At 29.1% G+C, this 19,391-nt stretch overlaps 3 protein-coding genes across 4 annotated transcripts; all 3 read right to left on the bottom strand.

Moving 5' to 3' along the window:
* Positions 1–2,649: 2,649 nt before the first annotated feature.
* Positions 2,650–3,602, bottom strand: LOC114186327 (uncharacterized protein At4g13230). Its single transcript, XM_028074388.1, has 3 exons — positions 3,380–3,602; positions 3,138–3,254; positions 2,650–3,064 (listed from the first exon to the last, which is right to left on the bottom strand). The coding sequence occupies exons 1-3, from the start codon at positions 3,497–3,499 to the stop codon at positions 2,849–2,851; spliced, it is 453 nt and encodes a 150-aa protein (XP_027930189.1). The 5' UTR covers positions 3,500–3,602; the 3' UTR covers positions 2,650–2,848.
* A 2,615-nt stretch (positions 3,603–6,217) lies between these two features.
* LOC114185270 (probable UDP-arabinopyranose mutase 5) lies at positions 6,218–7,529 on the bottom strand. The gene has a single exon (XM_028072900.1). The coding sequence runs from the start codon at positions 7,461–7,463 to the stop codon at positions 6,420–6,422; it is 1,044 nt and encodes a 347-aa protein (XP_027928701.1). The 5' UTR covers positions 7,464–7,529; the 3' UTR covers positions 6,218–6,419.
* LOC114185271 lies at positions 7,272–8,913 on the bottom strand. 2 transcript variants are annotated; one of them, XM_028072901.1, is made up of 3 exons: positions 8,617–8,913; positions 7,669–7,798; positions 7,272–7,572 (listed from the first exon to the last, which is right to left on the bottom strand). In XM_028072901.1, the coding sequence occupies exons 1-3, from the start codon at positions 8,734–8,736 to the stop codon at positions 7,520–7,522; spliced, it is 303 nt and encodes a 100-aa protein (XP_027928702.1). In that variant the 5' UTR covers positions 8,737–8,913; the 3' UTR covers positions 7,272–7,519. The 2 variants fall into 2 exon arrangements, with proteins under 2 accessions (XP_027928702.1, XP_027928703.1); XM_028072902.1 differs by having other exon boundaries at positions 7,272–7,567.
* Between the last annotated feature and the right edge of the window lie 10,478 nt (positions 8,914–19,391).

Genomic DNA, 19,391 nt, shown 5'->3' with positions numbered 1-19,391 from the left:
ATTCAAATAATATCCAATCCATCAAACATCCATAATTATGATATTGTGTTTTCAGAAAATGAAAATAGCATCTAATTACTTACTAGAATGAGTTTTTTTATTGACTTTTAATGATTATTATTAAAAGAGTTTATGAAAACAAAACATAAAATCATTTGAAAAATAATTAAACTATATAACATAGGAATTTCATTATGTTTTCTTTCAAAATTCATACAAAAGCTACAAAACCAAATATCAATTTTGATAACTTTAAGTGTGTGTTTGGTTTCACGTTCCAACCACCCAAAATCGATTTTAAAGCATATAAAATTTTTCGAAGTTATTTTTCAAACTTAATTTTAAACAAGGGAGATTCACATCCTGACAGAAGATATCCATTCCAACTTCTCCATCAACAAAATAAATTTGCTCACATCATTTAAAACCAATTATGTAAACGGGTAACCAAACACGCTCTAAGAAGATATACCCCTTTTTTTAAGCAAAAGATATAAGTGGCTCTAAATTAGGAATTACAAAATAGACTCTAATAGATTAATTTGCTAGTTCGTTAAAATTTTGTAGGACAGGTTGAAATTTGCTAGTTCGTTAAAATTTTGTAGGACGGGTTGAAATTTTAAAGTGGTCTTTGATTGAGTCAAAAGATTTTAGACCGAAAGAAAAAAAAAATATTGATGATAATATTTAAAACAAGATAAAAACAAAAACATAATAAATAGAATTTTAAGTTTTAAAGATAAAATCTTATGGACGTTATGTCAGAAGAAATCTTTATTGTAGTTTTTTTTTTCAGCAAAAGAAAAAATATATTGAAATCTTTATTGTAGTGTTTTATATTTTTAGGATGTTTTTTCTACAGATATTATATGAATTTTTACAAAATGTATAAATGGTCGAAGAATTTATCCATAAATGTAAAAATAAAATAAAATAAAATAATGAATTATCTATATAGCATAGTGTAAATGTAATCGTCCACGTTGATATATGGAATGCGCTTTAAAAGGGATTGGTCTCTCTGATTCTTCCATGGATATGGTGAAGCTGACATTTACGATGCTTCATTCTTTTCATTTTCATGTCCTCTTCTGCCACCTTTTTCAATTTTCTCATTTCACTTTTTTTTTTGTTATTGCAGGTTTGTTCATTTTAATTTTTTTTCCACGGTCTTCATTCATTTCCATTGAATTATCTTCATCTTATTCTCAAAAATCTAAAAACTATAAATTTGAAGTCCATACTAAATAAAAATAAAAATAAAAATAAGTTCAAAAATATATAAAAATATATATATACTTGCTTTAACATTTTAAATCGAAAATGTCATAATCTCTTTAAGAATTTGCTCCCATCTTGTTAGTATTAATCTTCTCCATAAATCTCTCTTTTAAAAGATCCAACAATTATGATTACGTTACAATAATATTGATTATTTAACTTATATTTATTTATTTTAAATACTATTTTTTTGTGACTATTATCGTACTTAGTTTGGCCTTAAGTTTTCATCACTTGAAAATAAAATATATTATTAAAGCTGCAATATTTTTTTTTCAATGACTGTCATATAACGTTGAGATGTTACGATGCTTCTAGATTTGCAACGTGTATGCTTTCACAAAGTGTCATACTCTTAAAAGGAAAAATAGACAAAAGAAAAGAAAAGACAACGATTCTTTTGGTAGTTTTCTGCATAAAAGTCGTAAGTTTTAAATTTCTTTACCACAAATGATTTTAATTTCTAGATATGTTTTTTTAAAATATATCCTTTTGTATACTTTTCATATGTAATAATATCTCTAAAAAGATGAGAAAATAGACAGTAAATCTACTATTTTAGTTTCTCATTCCTCAATTTTTTTTGTTTCTTACTAAGTTGTTTTTATTCATTTATGGGTTAATTTAATATATATTTATTTGTTTGTTGATTACGTTTTGTTGTGTTAATTTAGAGTAAACCGACTATTTTTAAGCATTAACTTTTAATTCTTTAAGGCCTATGTAAGTTAGAAATTTTCGCTAAAAAAAAAGAAAGTGAAAATTATCTACCTTCTTAGTATCACTATTTTTTTTTCAATATATTTTGTTCAAACAATGTATTCTTGTTGAAACAAAATTTCACTCAAATAAAGTTAATATTTAAGTAAAAGTTTCTTCGCTCAAACAAATATCTCTTGCTCAAATAAGGATACGAAAAAGTTAACATTTCCATCATGAAATAAGGATACGAAAAAGTTAACATTTCCATCAAGGAAATTAATTTATTCTACTATTTGAATTAATGTTATGTGAATATATGTATGATTATGTTGTTGAGTAATGTAATGATGGTTTATATTTATTTATTTATATATATATATATATATATATATATATATATATATATATATATATATATATATATATTCTAAGCATTGTTATATTCATAATATAATATTTTTTAACATTATTTGCAGTAAAAAATTAGATGTCAACCCAAATGTTATTAAATTGACTTAATGAATGAAAGATATTTCCTTTTATGATATAAAAAGAGCTTAAAAATTATGTAATTTTTTTTTTTCAAGAGGGAGAACTACCATTACTATAATATATATAACGAACAGAAGAAAGTGTGCAACGAGAGAGAATAAAATAATGAAAGGCTTAAGTATTTATTAATTTCAAATTAATGGCAGGTGGGAAGAGACACATCATCAATCTTCTCCATATCGATGCCATGAAGAACAAAACGAAAATACAAAATTGTGGCTAATTAATTATAGTGGGAAACAAGTAATAGAATACGATAGTGGTGGAAAATCTGGTATAATATTAACATATAATTGAAGTGGTGGTGCTGTAATCAGTTCTTTGAGTTCATGTTGTTCTTCACTGCCTCTGCGTTTTCTTTGACGTATTGAGCTGACTCTTGAGACTTTCCAACCACGGTGTCCTTAGCCCTATGGGCTGTGTCCTTAGTGCAATCCCATGCACCTTGCATTGTCTGCTTTGCTTTCTGTGCCATGTTGTGAGCACTTGCTGACATCTGATTAGCCAACTCGTCTGTCTTGTGACTCACCTGTTTCAACATTAATCAATCATCAACCCTAATCATATCATCAAAAACCTTTAATCATCGTAATAATAATTACTTGTGCTGTGGTGAAAGCCTTGTCTTGCGTTGATTCATTCAAACTGTTGTTAACTGTTTCACTGGCTCCTTGTTTGGTGCCTTCAGCGGCTGCTGCGCCTTCAGGAGAAGATGGCACCTGCAGATTAAGATACAACAACACTATGATTCAGCTTTAATCTTTTCACATTCTTCTCAGTTAATAACACAAACACATTGCATGCATATATATATAAACACAAAAACTTGAATTGAAGAATGTACTTGGATGGATCTTGGGGTAGCAGCTGCAAGGAATCTAGGGTTCCAGGCACGAGCAGTGGCAATGACTGCTCCAGCATGGCCGAACTTTGGGAGGGATGTGACTAGGGTGAAGCTTGCCATTGTTGTGTGATGAATTGCTTTGTTTTCTTCTGTGTTTTGTTTTGTGTTAGGGAATTGTATATGATTTGTTGCATTGTAGGTCACTGTGAATCTGTATATATAGTGCTTCTCTTCTCAGATGTTTGTTCCTGTGCCAAGAGTTATTCACGTTCACTTGTGGTACAAAAAACATGTATCCACAAAAGACCCGGTATTGTAGGACACTGTCTATTTTTCGAGAATCAAATTCTCGATTTATAAACTTTAAAAATAGGTAAATAATAATATAATTGCTAAGTTAAAGTACTTATAAATAAATATTAATATATAGTTACATTATTCGCAAATTTGAAAGAAACATAAATTCGTAAAAGTTGTATATGCTTCACTTTTTAATTTTTTTAATAATGATTTATTGTTTTCGAATACTTGAAACATAAATCAAATTATGAATATAATATACAATAATTAATAAAGTGATAATATAAATTATCTTACGTTAACTAAAGAAATTGTAATATTGTGTATCATTATTTTCTACCAAACATGGGAGAAAATACACAATGCATCCAATTGAAAGAGGAAAGGGACGAGAGAGAAAATAGACAGAGAAAGACTTTTAAAAAAAATAACTTTTTAAAAATAATTTTTTACAATTTTAAGTAATATCTTTTAAATAATTTTTATTATTATTTTTTTTAATATTCTAAAATTATTTAAAGAATGTCACCTTATTTTAAAAGAAAATTATTAAAATTTAGTAATCGAAATATTTTTGGCCGACTTTTAATATCAACTCAAGTCAACGGACGTGAATAATACTAAGAGCAACGGAATACGTGTGTGTTCTGGATACCTTATATTAATTTCCATATACAAATTAATTTATGAATAATAATGAAAGTAGTTATTTTCACAATTAATTTATGGACTATTATAATATCAAGCTGAATATTTTTATTTTGCTTTATTTTTCATTGGTGAATCAAAATTCAAGAGTAAAATATTGTTTGAAATATATACCATAAAGTTTTATCCAAATATGAAATCTCCAATTAAATTATTTGCTTAGTTAATTTTTTATTTATTACCATACTAACTATTTAACTATTACACATCTTGGCAATTTAAAATAGTTTAAGGCCCAAATCGTTAAATTATAGAAAATTGGATAGTAGATAACATAAAAAAATTTAAGTTATTTATAATTCACATCAATATTATCTCGTCTCTCTTTTCTATTTTCAATTTTCTACAGTTGTGTGAAATGTTGTCGTGTTGTTCTCTTTTTCCTAATTCTTCTTCATTGCATCTTATGTGTGTTGTTTCCTCTGTTTTGATTATTTCAATATTTATTATGTAATTTTCATATTATCGTTTAAAGTTCCAATTAATGTTTTTAAGTTATGGAGATGCATATATGTGTAATAAAAGTGTGAAAATTATATTGAACCAATGTCATTTTTTCCTGCACTTCCATAATTTTGACTTGTACCTTTATTTATTTTTGTATTTCAAAATGTATAGGCTGGAATATAATTTTTTGTATTTTAGATTGTACATTTCAAAATATAAAATAAAAAATACAGTTTAGATTTATAATTTGAAATATAATGTGTTTTTGGATTGTGAATTTCAGAAATATAAAGTACAATCCCAAAAAATTATAGAGGTGTACAAAGAAATTTATGGAGGTGTAGAAAGAAGCTACCTTGAACCAGTGTTGTTGCATAAATTGAAGGTGGCGTATCATTCATTGTTAAATAGGTTATAAGAGAATTAGTTGATGTCGGTATGCGACGAAATTGATCTAAATACTAATTGGTAATGTGTTGTACATTAATTTTATTCATATTTATAAATGTTTTGCCTTTTAAGAGAAAATCGATTTTTTTATTCTTTAAATTCACATGAAATTAAAGTATATGAATTAAGTAATTATAATAATTCAAATCAATCCAACCCAATCTTTTATAATTTGAATTAGTTAAGATATAAAATTATGTGTCAAAATATAATTAATTTAAAATGACAATTATGGCTCATAAATTAGAAAATATTTTCATTTTTCTGCTTGATAAATCCAAACTTAAATACAGAACTAATAAAATTTAAATACATAACTTATGAAGGGGTAATATCTTTATTGATGCTCATATTAAGAATTAAGAAAAGTTAGATGGTAACTTTTGTAACCAAAATTGACTCAAACCTAGTATTACAACTTAACACTTATCCCAATAGCTGAGTGTACCATATCCCCTTTATCGAGTCATTACCAATTTAAAATGCTAGATATCTCTTACTTCACTGGTAATGTAGTGAAGATGGTGTATGTATAAATTGAAAACAACTATCAGAAGTAGCTATGAAGATTGAATTGATCTCAAACCTAAATCCCATGAGTGACATCAGAGAACAAATAAGAATCAAGTTATTGGTCTTAAAATATGATGTTGATTTGCAGAAGCAAGTCGAATCATATTCTAAAAAAACTTTCCTTGTCAGTGAAATAGAGGACAAATAAGAGCCAGATGTTAGTCTCAAAATACAACATTAAGCAAATGGAATAATGTTCTAAAAACTGTTTCCATGTCATTGGTGATTGAATTTCTTTGTAAAAATCTAAGCATGTATCCTCTCCTGTAAGAGATGCTACATAGAAACAAAGAAAGTAGCAGGCTCGGAGTTCTGTTCAAAGATCGATTATTTATAAAGCAAGACAAAGCATTTATTCAATTGTCACAAAGCCAAAAAGTACTATAATCATTTTATTCAGCCTTTAGTCTATCTGTGTCAGGTAAAATTTAAGCTTAGTTCACAACAAACCAGAAAAAAGAAGACATACATAAATTAGTTAAACAAAATAAAGAAATATAGAAGCCACCCAACCAAGGGAATTTGAATTTCACTCCTACAAGGGTCCTCGAGTTCAGGAGCTTCAAGCAGATGCTACTGTCTTCCAGAGCTTGACCCACTCTACCATGGTTTCAGCAGCCTGAGAAAACACAGGATGAACCTTCCCTAGTTGTTCCTTCACTGTTTTGGCAATCTCAACCATACAATCCTCTGCTGTAGTTGCTGATTGTGGCAACTTCAGTGACTGAAAGAAAGGAACAACATCCTCCATCAATTTCACCCCTTCCCACTCTTTCTTCAAGCTCTGAACTGCATCACCCCTTTCTGTTCTCCAGATATAGGGTAGCCCAGTTTTCACACCAAGGCCTAGGTGGTCACAGATAACTTTCACACACATTCCACACCATATGTCTTCCGCAGTTTCCCACCTCAGTTTCCCTTCCCCTGTTAACCTCAATGCCGGGCCTATTGCTGGACCAATAGCTTCACGGTTAAAGGCAATATTGATTCCACTCATTGGCAACAAGGCTCTTGCAGGAACAGTCAAAACTGCATCTACATATCGCAGATTCTTCTGCCGTGGCTTCAGAGCTTGTGTTGGAGCATCAAGGTCGGCCATGTTGAGCCATAGCCCACATGACACAGCACAGTTAACTCCCTCTCGCAGGCTAAAGGGGTAACCACGAACAAAATCTGCACCCTTTCGGAATGGATCATATAGTGTATTGAAGAAGAAAGGGGTGGCAGGAGTCTGGAGGTTCGAAACATGCTGAGCCACAGCATCCACCAAAGACCCCGCAATATCTTTTGCAGGAACACAATCATCATCAATACAGACAACATACTTTTTCCGTGAAATTAGAAAGCCAAAATATCTACAAGAGTAGCCAGAGAAGCGAATAGAAGATGAGGAACCCACCACTCGCTCAATATCATCCTTTGTATACACATCCGCCCTGAATCCTTCAGGAATTTGTAGTTCTTCTCTGAGGTCAGGATCTTGTATTATTATCAGGTGAAAGCGGGAGAAAATTGGCCTCCATTCATTCATGAAAGTTGTGAGGTCGGAGTGCAGTGCAGCAATCACAATATCCACTTCATTATCGTTGATAACTGCTTGAGACATCTTGCAGAGTACAGAACACAGACTATCTCACAAACTAAATGTCTTGTTTTACCTCCTTAGCGCTGAGAATAGTTTAACCTTACTTTAGAATTTTTCAGAACACCCTGTACTTAGAGATATTCAAATGTCAGAAAAGAAACATTTGTCAACACAGCAGCAGCTACTATATATACGTATTATTACAGAAATTCTTAAAATAACTCACTGGTGGGAAGCACAGGGGTCAGAACATGTTGGATATTGAGTGCCTCAACAAAGGAAATCACTTCATCCTTACCAGTTGCTATGAACAGTCTCAGAACTTTCTCAGTCAGTTTCCCAGCTCTTAATATTCTCTGTCCATGAAAACCACATGTAATATATAGTAAGGATGCTGAATGATAGTGAAATAACATAACTTCAGGTAGCATCGAAAGACCACAATTATATACAGACAACAAAAGGAATGAAACTAGATCCACAATATTTGTCATGTCCAGATTACAAAACAGTTGTTTGAGGCAGCTACATTTGCAGCAACAGGGAAAACGAAATTTCAAAACATGATATCCCAACAAGAAAGTAGAAGAAGGCGAAGTAAAATCTTACCTAGGGTTAACCCCCTCCCAAAGTAAAAAATACAAGTTAACATAACCATCAATTCAATCCCGTAACAGTCATAAATGAGATTTGTTTCATAATTTGCCTAAACATAAATCCTTGGAATTTTCAAATAGCACAAAACCAATACCCAGTCCTTCAAGTACTTTAGAATTAGAATTAGAATTAAAAATTAGAATCTCACTATGATAATTGGCACAAAACAAAAACAACTTGAACCAACAACTAAATAGGTTATACAAATCGAAACTATAATTCTGATACGAGAACGTTCCTTAAATAAGTTCATCGAATTTTTATTGTTTGAAAAAATGCAAGAAAAGAAAGGAAAAGGAGCATGCAGCTGAATAACCTTCCTTCACCCATTGAACGAGGCAAGAGTTGATTTTTATGGGAGATCTACAGAAGGGGCATTGATTAAAACAAAAGGGGTAGTGGCAATGAAGCAGAGCAAAAAAAAAAGAAAAAAAAAAAGAGAGCATGAAAGTGGAACCTTGGTTAAGTAGAAGAAGTATGAGAAAAAAGGAGAAAGAGTTGATAGAAAGAAAAGTACCAGGAAGAGGTCGAGGAGGATGTGATCAGGGATTGAGGAGAGATCGGAGATGTCGGATAGATTGAGGACGGCTGAGTCAATGGTGAGGGATAAGAGCGATGGCGGTGGTTTTGTTCTCATTCATTCCAAAATAATAATTAAAAATAAAGGGGTGATGGGTGGCTACAATTATCGGTTTGAGAGAGAGAAAATGGTGATTAAAGAATTGGTCGCATCGAGGAAGCAAGAGAAGGAAGAAGCCACACCAGATCCTGTAATCTCTCTGCTCTTTCCGTCCTCTCTTTGCAACTGCACCAAAATCTAAAAACTCTTTTTCATTTCATAATAATAACGGATTAATTAATTAATTAATAATAATAATAATAATAATAATAATAGTTAAATATGATTTTCTCTCTTGAATTACACCTAATTTTGAAATTAGTTACTCTTCCATCTTCTAAAATACATTATTTTAGATTTTTTATCAAATTTTATTAAATTATTAAGTTTATTTAATATTTTAAGTCATAATAATATTTAATGTAACATTAAAATAAATATGTGTCAAATAATATAAATAATTCAAATACAATCTTAAAATACATACAAAACATCAATTAAACCTAACAAAATTTGATATTATAATAACTAAATTTACATATTTAAAAAATAATAAATAACTAAATTAGTTTAAAATTTTAAAATAACTAATTCTAAAATTCACTAAAAATTAATAATAAAAACATATCTAAACTTAATAATAATAATAATAATAATAATAATAATAATAATAATAATAATAATAATAATAATAATAACTTCATAATAAATAATATTTAAAAGATAAAAACGCCTGCTACAAATTTCGGTTTTTCTCCACCTTCGACGCATGTCTATCGTAGGTGTCATATACCGCGTATTTATCAAATAAAATAAATTAAAGAATTAAGTTCTTGTATAGACCTCCGTCTCAGGCCTGCTTTATAAACTACATAATACAAGGAGACTTTTTTTTTTATTATGTCTAGTGATTTTTATTTTATTTTTTTGGTTTGTCCTGCTTATTTTAGGAGTGCTATACAAATATAAAATCTTGTAATATTTTATTAGAATAAAAAAATAATCTGTAAGTGATTCCATATAACATTTTTCTAACAATTATAACGCAATTGTAGAAGTATGTATAATTTGTTCTTTTGTTTAAGGAGATGCGATTTAAGAATTTCAAACTTATAGAAAAACTATTTAAGGTTAGAGTGTATTGTAATTTTGATTTTGATTACAACAAATATTTTATTTATTGGGAAATATTTTGGACGTGGGTGACTGATAAAGTGTTGGCTTGGTGACTAAGCAAGAATTTTGGAAGGTCAATGATCTTGTATATTTATCTGTTATTTAATTTAAAGTATATTAATATGAAGGATTAAAAAAAACATTTTAATAATGACTGGATTGAAATCATTCATATCTTTTATTACAAAATGTTAATTAATTATGATCAAACATGTTTGTCGAACACTTTTTTTTTCTAAGGAGAATTTGTAGAAGAAGTAATAAAAGATAATAATACCTTATTTACATTCATTAATAACGTGCTTAGTCTATTTTAATACTTTTAATTTTTTTTTAAATATAAAAAAGAGGTTTCTTGGAGTAGTTGATCATCTACTAAGCTAGGAAGTACATAAAAAGATAAAGACAAAATGCTAAATTAATACGTTAAGTTTTTTGCTTAACCTAGAAAGTTTGGGTGAGGTAGGATACTAATTTAGGTTACGTGGATAGATTTGGCTTATCTTGAATAAATTATAGAAAGTTTTGGGTTTTTTAAGAACTTGGATTTCTAAGAAATAGCTTGTGAAAGTTTAAGAATTAGGTTCTTAATAAGTTTTCTCTAGATTTTTGGTAAACTATTTTGTTTTTAGTTTGGGGAATAAGATTTTGGAAGTCTTGGGTAAAATTGTGGACAAGTCTTTAATGGTTCGTTGAAGAAAGCCAGAAGGACACATTTATATTATACAAACAAAAACAATTCATTTAATGGAAGAAAATATATTAAGTAATTTTAAACAAATAAATTCAAATTGAAATTTGAAAAAATGAGTGAGACAAATAAAATTAAAAAAAAACAGTGGAGTGAAGTAACCTGTTACTCCAATTTAACAATGTTGATGATTCAATTCAACTATAGAATCTGTCGAGCGTTTAATCAATAAAATTGAAAAATAATTAATTATATTTTAAGTATATGATAAATTTGAAATTTTCAATAATTCAGATCTTGATGATTTTTTTATAATATTGAGTATTTAATAAATTTAATTTTTCGATTGAGTTTATGCGATTAATTTTCTCTTTGTTAATGTTAATCGGTTGGATGATGTTTTTGTTAGGATGCTTTAACTTCTTTTATTAATTGGATGAATATTTATGTTAAGAGGTTGACGTACTTGTCATGTCTTATTCTTTAGATGTTATTCAGTGTCATTTTTTTTATTTTAGAATTTTCTAATTCAAAATTTAAAATTTTATTTGTGTATAATTTTAATATTTTAATTCATGTATAATTATAAAATTATGGTTTTATTATTTGAATAAAATTTGAAAATATATTATAATTTGATATTTTATAAAATTATAATAATTTTATGTTTGATAAATTCTTATAAAATTCTACATTGAGAGAAACATTTTCGGGATTTGTTTGATTTCAATGATGGATTTGAGAGAATGTGAGTTGATGGATAAATAGATGAATTTGAGAGTAATTTTAATGTTTATTTCAAGATATTTGAGTTGATTTTTGAAGATAAATTTGAAAAGACCTAAATATTTCTATTTTATATTTTAAAGAGATGAGAAAGAAAAGATACATCATCACATAAGTTTTGACGTTTTTTCACATAATATTTACATATTACTATATATTTATTTTTTATTAACATTAAGTATTTGTTAATAAAAAATATTTAAAATAGATGTTATACTCAAAATTATTAAAAAATTAAATATATAATTTCCTCCCTCTTTTTTTCAAGTATAGCATATAATAATATATTTACTTTTTTTTATTAATTTGAAACAACACTTATATCATGATGTCAGTTATTGAAGAGTCATATATAATTTTTTTAATAATAAATATATATTAATAATATTAATATAATAATAATAATAATAAAAATAATAAAAATAATACTATAACTAATAATTATTATATCTTATTTAATATTATTTTTAACCATAGAAATAAAACTGTAATCAAACAATTTTATCTATTAAAAAATTATTTTATATCTCACATATTCATCAAATTATGATGTCAGTTATTGAAGAGTAATATATAATTTTTTTAATAATAAATATATATTAATAATATTAATATAATAATAATAATAAAAATAATACTATAACTAATAATTATTATATTTTATTTAATACTATTTTTAACCATAGAGATAAAACTGTAATCAAACAATTTTATCTATTAAAAAATTATTTTATATCTCACATATTCATCAAATTATTTACAAACTCTCGTATATTTTACTTTTAAATTTTTTCGCTTTTATCCTTCATTGTTCAAAACAAACAACCTTAATTTTTTTTTATTTCTTCAAATTCATCTAGTCAGTATATTCTCAATTCGATGCGAACATACCTTGATATATATTATATTGTATTGAGAATAATGTTTTGGAAGTTTGTTTTACATTTTTCTAATATTGGAAATTGAATTCCATCAAAATGTAAATGCTAACGAGTGATAATAGATACTTGAAAACAAAACGTTAATTTTGAGAAAAAAATTATTTTATCTAAAATATGAAAAAAAATATTCTTATTGTGTTTAATTTTTTTAAATAACTTTTACAAAACATAAAAAAATTTCAAATATATATTTAAATTAGTCTCAAATTTTTAATAATTATAAAAAATTCATTATATAACAAAAACATAAAATTAAAATAAAAATTTTAATACATAAAAATATCATGCAATTAAATAAAATCAATAAAATTAATATATTATTTTTTATATTCATAAATTTGTTACAAACATTCTCAAATAATACTTTTATTTAATTAAATAAATTTTTAATTATTTATAAAAATAATAATCTTGCATCAAACTCTTAAATAATTATAATTTTATTATTTTAATTTAAAATTATATAATTATAATTTTATAATTTTATTATTTGAATAAAAGTTAAAAATATTATCATAATTTTATAATTATACATTTTTAAATTAAAATATTAAATTTTACGAAATTTTACAATAACAAAATAATATTTGATACGCGATTAAAATGTGATATAATAAAATAATAATCACGTCACGACCTAATCATCTATTAATCAATCGACTGAAGGAGGGAACTTAGATGAAAAAATTAATTTATTATGTACCAAATAAACTACAAAAATCTGTCAAAATTATTCAATTGAAAGTTGCCATTTTCCGAAACAGGATCATTAAAAATAATTAAACAATCAAAAAATTAGGTTTAAATATACATTTAGTCCCCATTTTTGTTAATTTTATTCAATTTGGTCTTCATTTTCGTTTTATGTTCAATTAGGTTCTCATTTTCGTTAAATTATGGTCAATTTGGTCATTTTCACTAACGGTGTTTAAATAGTTAACGTGTTTGAATAGTACATACCATGTGTCAGCTCTTGTTTTTTTTTTTTTCAAAAATTTTTTAAATTTTTTTTTAATTTCAAAAAAAGTGTCCACGTGTCAAGTCATAATTGTGCCATGTGTCAATGCTAGTGTCACGTGTCAGTTTATAGTTGTATTATTTATTTTTATTCAATTTAGTCCCAATATTCGTTATTTTTGTTCAATTCAGTCCTTATATTCGTTATTTTTGTTTAATTTAATCCTAAATTTTGTTAAAATAGAACGATTTAATTTTTAAAATTGACATTATTATTAGTTATTTTTTAAATTTAATTATAAATTATAATATTTAATTATTAATTAAATATAATTCTTAGATTCAATCGTTAAATAGAATATAATTATTTAAATATTATTAAAATATAATTATTAAAATTTAAAAAATATATATTAACATTTGTAAAATTTACATTTAAATTTAAAATATTTAATATTTTTATCGCATTAAATATTAGTTTATTTTTCTAAAATATTTTGAATATTTAAAATATTTTTATATATCGATTTTAAAAATACTTTAGAATATAATTATTAGAAAAAAAAATAATTATATTCTTATAATATTTTAAATAATTATATTTTATTTAGCAATTAAATTTAAGAATTTATTCAATTTATAATTGAATTTAAAAAATAATAAATTCAAAAGTCAAACTGAGAAAAGATATTAATATAATTTGTATAAAAGATATTAATTTTAGGATCAATTTGAAAGGGACAAAATTGATTTATTTTAGCAAATATTGGGATTAAATTGAACAAAAATAATGAATATAAGGACTAAATTGAACAAAAAAAAATAATACTACCACAAACTGACACGTGGCACTAGCATTGACACGTGACACAATTGTGACTTGACACGTGGACCATTTTTTTGAAATTAAAAAAATTAAAAAATATTTTAAAATATTTTAAAAAAAATTAAAAAAAAATTAAAAAAACCATGAGTTGATACGTGACATGTACTGTTCAAAAACGTTAATTATTTAAACACCGTTAGTGAAAAAGGACCAAATTGACCATAATTTGACGAAAATGAGAACCTAATTGAACATAAAACAAAAATAGGGACCAAATTAAATAAAATCAACAAAATTAGGGACCAAATGTATATTTAAGCCAAAAAATTACATGTGAGAATGAATAGCATCCTTGCTTTTTAGAAACTCAATATTGGTGACACAATAGTCCTATGTTGAGAATATTACTTAATATCTTTTATTTATTTAAATTAGTTTTTAGAAAATATTTCAGTTTTAGAGATATGTTTTTTAGTTATTATTTTAAATTAGGAGTGAGATATTCTAAATATTTTATACTTGATATTTGTTATATTTTGCTCGATCTATCAATAAAATACAAAAATATGTTCCTCCTAATAACATATCACATATATCTCTCATATATCTCATTGTTGAACACAAAAAATAGAATATAGAAAGAATGCACTTGAATGTTTGTGTTATTGAATTAAAAAACGTAAGTTGGCTTTAAAGCCTCGTACAAAATTTACGCACGTAACAACACCCATATTTCATGCTATATTCATGGATAACAGGCCTAGACTTTATCTGCATATCCCTATAAAATAGGACTATATAATAACCAACTTATTATATCAAAACTAAAACAGAAAACAATAAATATATTCTAAAATCAACCAACAATCCCTGTAACATCCCTGGCGCACCAACCCCAGAACATGTCAGGTTATTACAGCTCGATGCATCCCAACCCCTCACCCTTCTCCATCCATTCATATTGGGTAAGTTGTTGCTAGTGGGAATCGAACGCCCAACCTGACCTTTAACACCTCTAGCATACCAGTAGATGCTACCACTTGTGCTGGGATGTTACAAAAAAGTGCACTTTTTTGTAACACCCCTGGCGCACCAATCCCTGGTCCCAGAGCATGTCAGGTTACTACAACTCGATGCACCTCAACCCCTCACCCTTCTCCGTCCATTCATACTGGGTGGGTTGTTGCCAGTAGGGATCGAACCCCTAACCTGACCTTTAACACCTCTGGCACGCCAGCAGATGCTACCAGTTATTTTTTTATAACATCCACTGGCCCACCCCAGTGCCATGTCAGGTCTGCAGCCCAATACACCCCAACCCTCGCCCCAAGTGTCCCCTCACTTCGCAAGGCAGGTTGTTGCCAGTGGGAATCGAACCTCCAACCTGACCTTTAACACCTTTGGCTCACCAGCAGATGCTACCAGTTGTGCTGCATCTAATTTAATTTTGGAGCTTCAATCATGCCCAACATGCTACGAAGTCTTAAGAATTGATCCAATTTCAGAGGCTTGGTCATAATGTTTGCAACTTGAATCTCTGATCTGCAGTAACTCAGTTTGACAGTTCCATCCTTCACTAAATCTCTCAAAAAATGAAACCTTATATCAATGTGTTTACTCTTTCCATGAAGCACAGGATTCTTGGATAGTTGTATGGTTGAGTTGTTATCACAAAGAATTAACGTATTGTCCTGCCTTTTAAGACCAAGTTTCTCCAACACTCTTTTAATCCAAATACATTGACAAGCATAATATGCAGTTGTTATATACTCAGCCTCGGTAGTAGACAATGTTACAATAGGTTGTTTCTTTGAGGACCATGAAACTGCTCCAAAACCAAGTAAGAACACAAATCCAGAAGTGCTTCTACGATCATCCAAATCTTCAGCGAAGTTGCTATCAGAGTAAGCCATTACATTTGTGTTTCCACCTTTCTTGTAGAAGATGCCCAATTCGGTGGTACCTTCCAAATACCTTAATATCCATTTTGCAGCAAGCCAATGTGATTCACTAGGACAAGACATGAATCTGCTAATCAAACTTACTCCATACATAATATCTGGACGCGTTGCTGTCAAATACATTAGACTCCCAACTATTTGCTTAAACAAAGTTGAATCAACTTTGGTCCCAACATCATCTTTTGACAGTTTAGTGCCCGGAACAATAGGATTTTTCACTGCATTGCTATTCTCCATACCAAACCTTGCTAGAATCTCATTAGTATATTTTCTTTGGCAGGTAAAAATTCCATCTAAATGTTGCACAACTTCTATTCCAAGAAAATACCTCATATTTCCTAAATCAGACATGTCAAATTCTAACATCATGGACCTATTAAATTCATCACACATGCTCTAATCATTTCCAGTATATATCAAGTCATCAACATAAAGGCTCACAATTAAAATTTTACCTCCCTCCTTTGATTTTGTAAACAGGGTATGTTCACAGATGCACCTTTCAAAGCCTTCACGAGAGAAATAATTCTCTATCTTGTTGTACCATGCTCTTGGGGCTTGTTTAAGGCCATACAATGCCTTTCTTAATTTGTAAACTTTGTCTTTTTCCCCTTTCTTCACAAAACCAACAGGCTGTTGTACATAAATATCTTCCTTGAGTTCACCATGAAGGAAGGCACTCTTCACATCTAATTGAAAAATTTTCCAATTATAATGAGCTGCCATAACAATTATGATACGAATGGTGTCAAGCCTGGCAATCAGGGCAAACACCTCTATATAATCGACTCCATATTCTTGAGCATATCCTTTCGCTACTAATCTTGCTTTAAAATTGTCTATTTCGCCATTCTCTTTGAGCTTGGTCTTGAAAATCCATTTAACTCCAATGGGCTTCACTCCAATTGGTGCATCAACCAATTCCCAAGTCTTATTTTTCTCTATTGACTCCATCTCTTTTATCATTGTATTTCTCCATTTCGTACTCTTATTAGCTTCTTCAAATGATAGTAGATCATTCTCAGTTACCATCATCATAGCATTTAAGATATCTTCATCTGACAAGCCTTCACCACTTTCGTAATTTACCATCAACCCTGGTTCTCTCCTGTTTCGTCTTTCCCTCCCTGGAATTGGACTTTCATGATCATGATTATAAGGTTCAGTGTGTATACCAGACCTAGTGGGTGTACCAGACCTCGTGGAATTATCAGCACCATTATTTTCTTCTTCTTGCTCCTCAGTTTCACTCTCGGCCTCCGCTTCTTCCCAGTCTAAAGTACTTGGTTGCACTCTTCTTCATTCTCCTTCCAGCTCCAGCTTTTATGTTCTTCAAAAATGACGTCTTTACTAATGATAATCCTTTTGGAGACAGGATCAAACAAGCGATAAGCTTTAGATTTATTGCTTAGTCCAATCAGAACACACTTCTTGCTTTTGTTGTCTAATTTTACTCTGTGTTGATCCGGTATGTGAACATGAGCTACGCATCCAAAAATTCGAAAATACTCCACAGTGGGTTTGACTCCGCTCCAAGCTTCTTCGGGAGTTTTATCTGGTACAACAACTATAGGGCACCTGTTGAGAACATGTACACACCATCTGGCAGCTTCTGCCCAAAATATTTTGGGAACTTGTTTCTCAATCAACATGGACCGCACCATATTCATTATGGTTCTATTTCTCCTTTCAGCCACTCCATTCAGTTAAGGAGTGTAAGCTGTTGTCAATTGTCGCTTTATGCCTTGAGCTTTGCAAAATTCTCCAAATTCATTTGAGGTGAATTCACCACCTCTATCTGTTCTTGAGCAAGTAATACATACACCAACTTCTTTTTCAACATAAACTTTGAAACTTTTAAATATGGAGAATGTCTCTGACTTTTCATGTAACAAGTAAATCAAAGTTTTACGAGAAAAATCATCAATAAAACTTAAGATATACCTCTTGTTACTGATTGAGGAGGGTTTGATAGGCCCACATAAATCTGCGTGAATAAGTTGAAGCTTGTTCGATGCTCTCCATGCACTTTTCTTTGGGATAAAGTTTCGATGTTGCTTTCCTTCTACGCAATGTGTGCATAATTCCTTCGGAGTTGCAATCGAGGGTAACCCATTAACCATATTTTTTGAGAAAAGTGTCTTCAGGCCATTATAGTGTAAATGACCAAGTCGACAGTGCCAAAGATGAGATTCATTGGTTGACTCCACCTGAAAACATGTAGGATATTTTGGCATTATAGTAGCAGCCACAACAAACATCCTATTTCCACTCATACTAATTTCCATAATTTGCCCACGTCCAGGATGATTAACTTTACACTTTCCATCTTCAATCAAAATGGTTAACCCTTTTTCTTGAAGTTGCCCTATGCTTAAGAGGTTGTTTTTAAGATCAGGGACATAGTAGACATTTGAGACCACATTTGTAACTCCATTGACATGTAGTCGAACAATTCCTTTACCCATTACAGCCATTTTCGTATTATTACCAAGCTTTACAGTGTGCCTAAAGCTTTCATCCATCTCCGAAAACCAATCCTTATTTCTAGTCATATGGTTGATGCACCCAAAGTCAAGAAACCATTCTTCTTCCTTGCTTTGTTTGAGAAAAACATGGGCCATAAGTAAGAGCTCGTCTTCTTCTTTCGCTTCATCCTCCTGTACCTTAGCCTTAACATAGTTTGCATTCCTTTGCCAGGTGGGACACTCATATTGAAAATGTCCAAGCTTGTGACATTTAAAGCACTCAATGCTTGCTTTGTTGAAACATTGCCTTCCTCTTCCTCTCCCTCGACCACCACCTCTAATAAAATTTCTTCCACGTCCTCTTCCTCTTCCTCTTTTCTCTTCATTAGTAATGTGCAACACATTTTCTTCTTCTTCACGACATGTCATTCTTTGTTGATGAACAAGAAGAATACTTTGTAATTCATCGATGGTCATGGTCTCTAAATTGTTGGATTCCTCAATTGAGCACACAACATAATTAAATTTAGAAACCATGGACCTCAATATTTTTACCGTGATAACACTTTCACCTATATTCTCACCACACGCCTTCATACTTTTAGTAATCTTTAAAGTACGAACGAACTAGAAATTAACCGTCTCTTCCTTCATCTGTAAAATTTCAAATTCTCTGCGTAGTGCTTGCAATTGTGCTCTTTTCACCCTTGTAGAACCTTGGAACTTTTATTTCACTGAATCCCAAATGTCTTTAGATGTTTCGTCATTGAGTATTGTATCCAAAATCTCACGATCAATGGCCTGAGAAAGATAATTCTTTATCTTTAAGTCCTTTAATTTCTGCTCCTCCATCAGTTCGACATTTTC

The sequence above is a fragment of the Vigna unguiculata genome, chromosome 5 (assembly GCF_004118075.2).
Source record: "Vigna unguiculata cultivar IT97K-499-35 chromosome 5, ASM411807v1, whole genome shotgun sequence".
Classification (NCBI taxonomy): domain Eukaryota; kingdom Viridiplantae; phylum Streptophyta; class Magnoliopsida; order Fabales; family Fabaceae; genus Vigna; species Vigna unguiculata.
The sequence above is the reverse complement of the archived record's forward strand: the minus strand, read 5'-3'. Positions and strand labels throughout refer to the sequence as shown.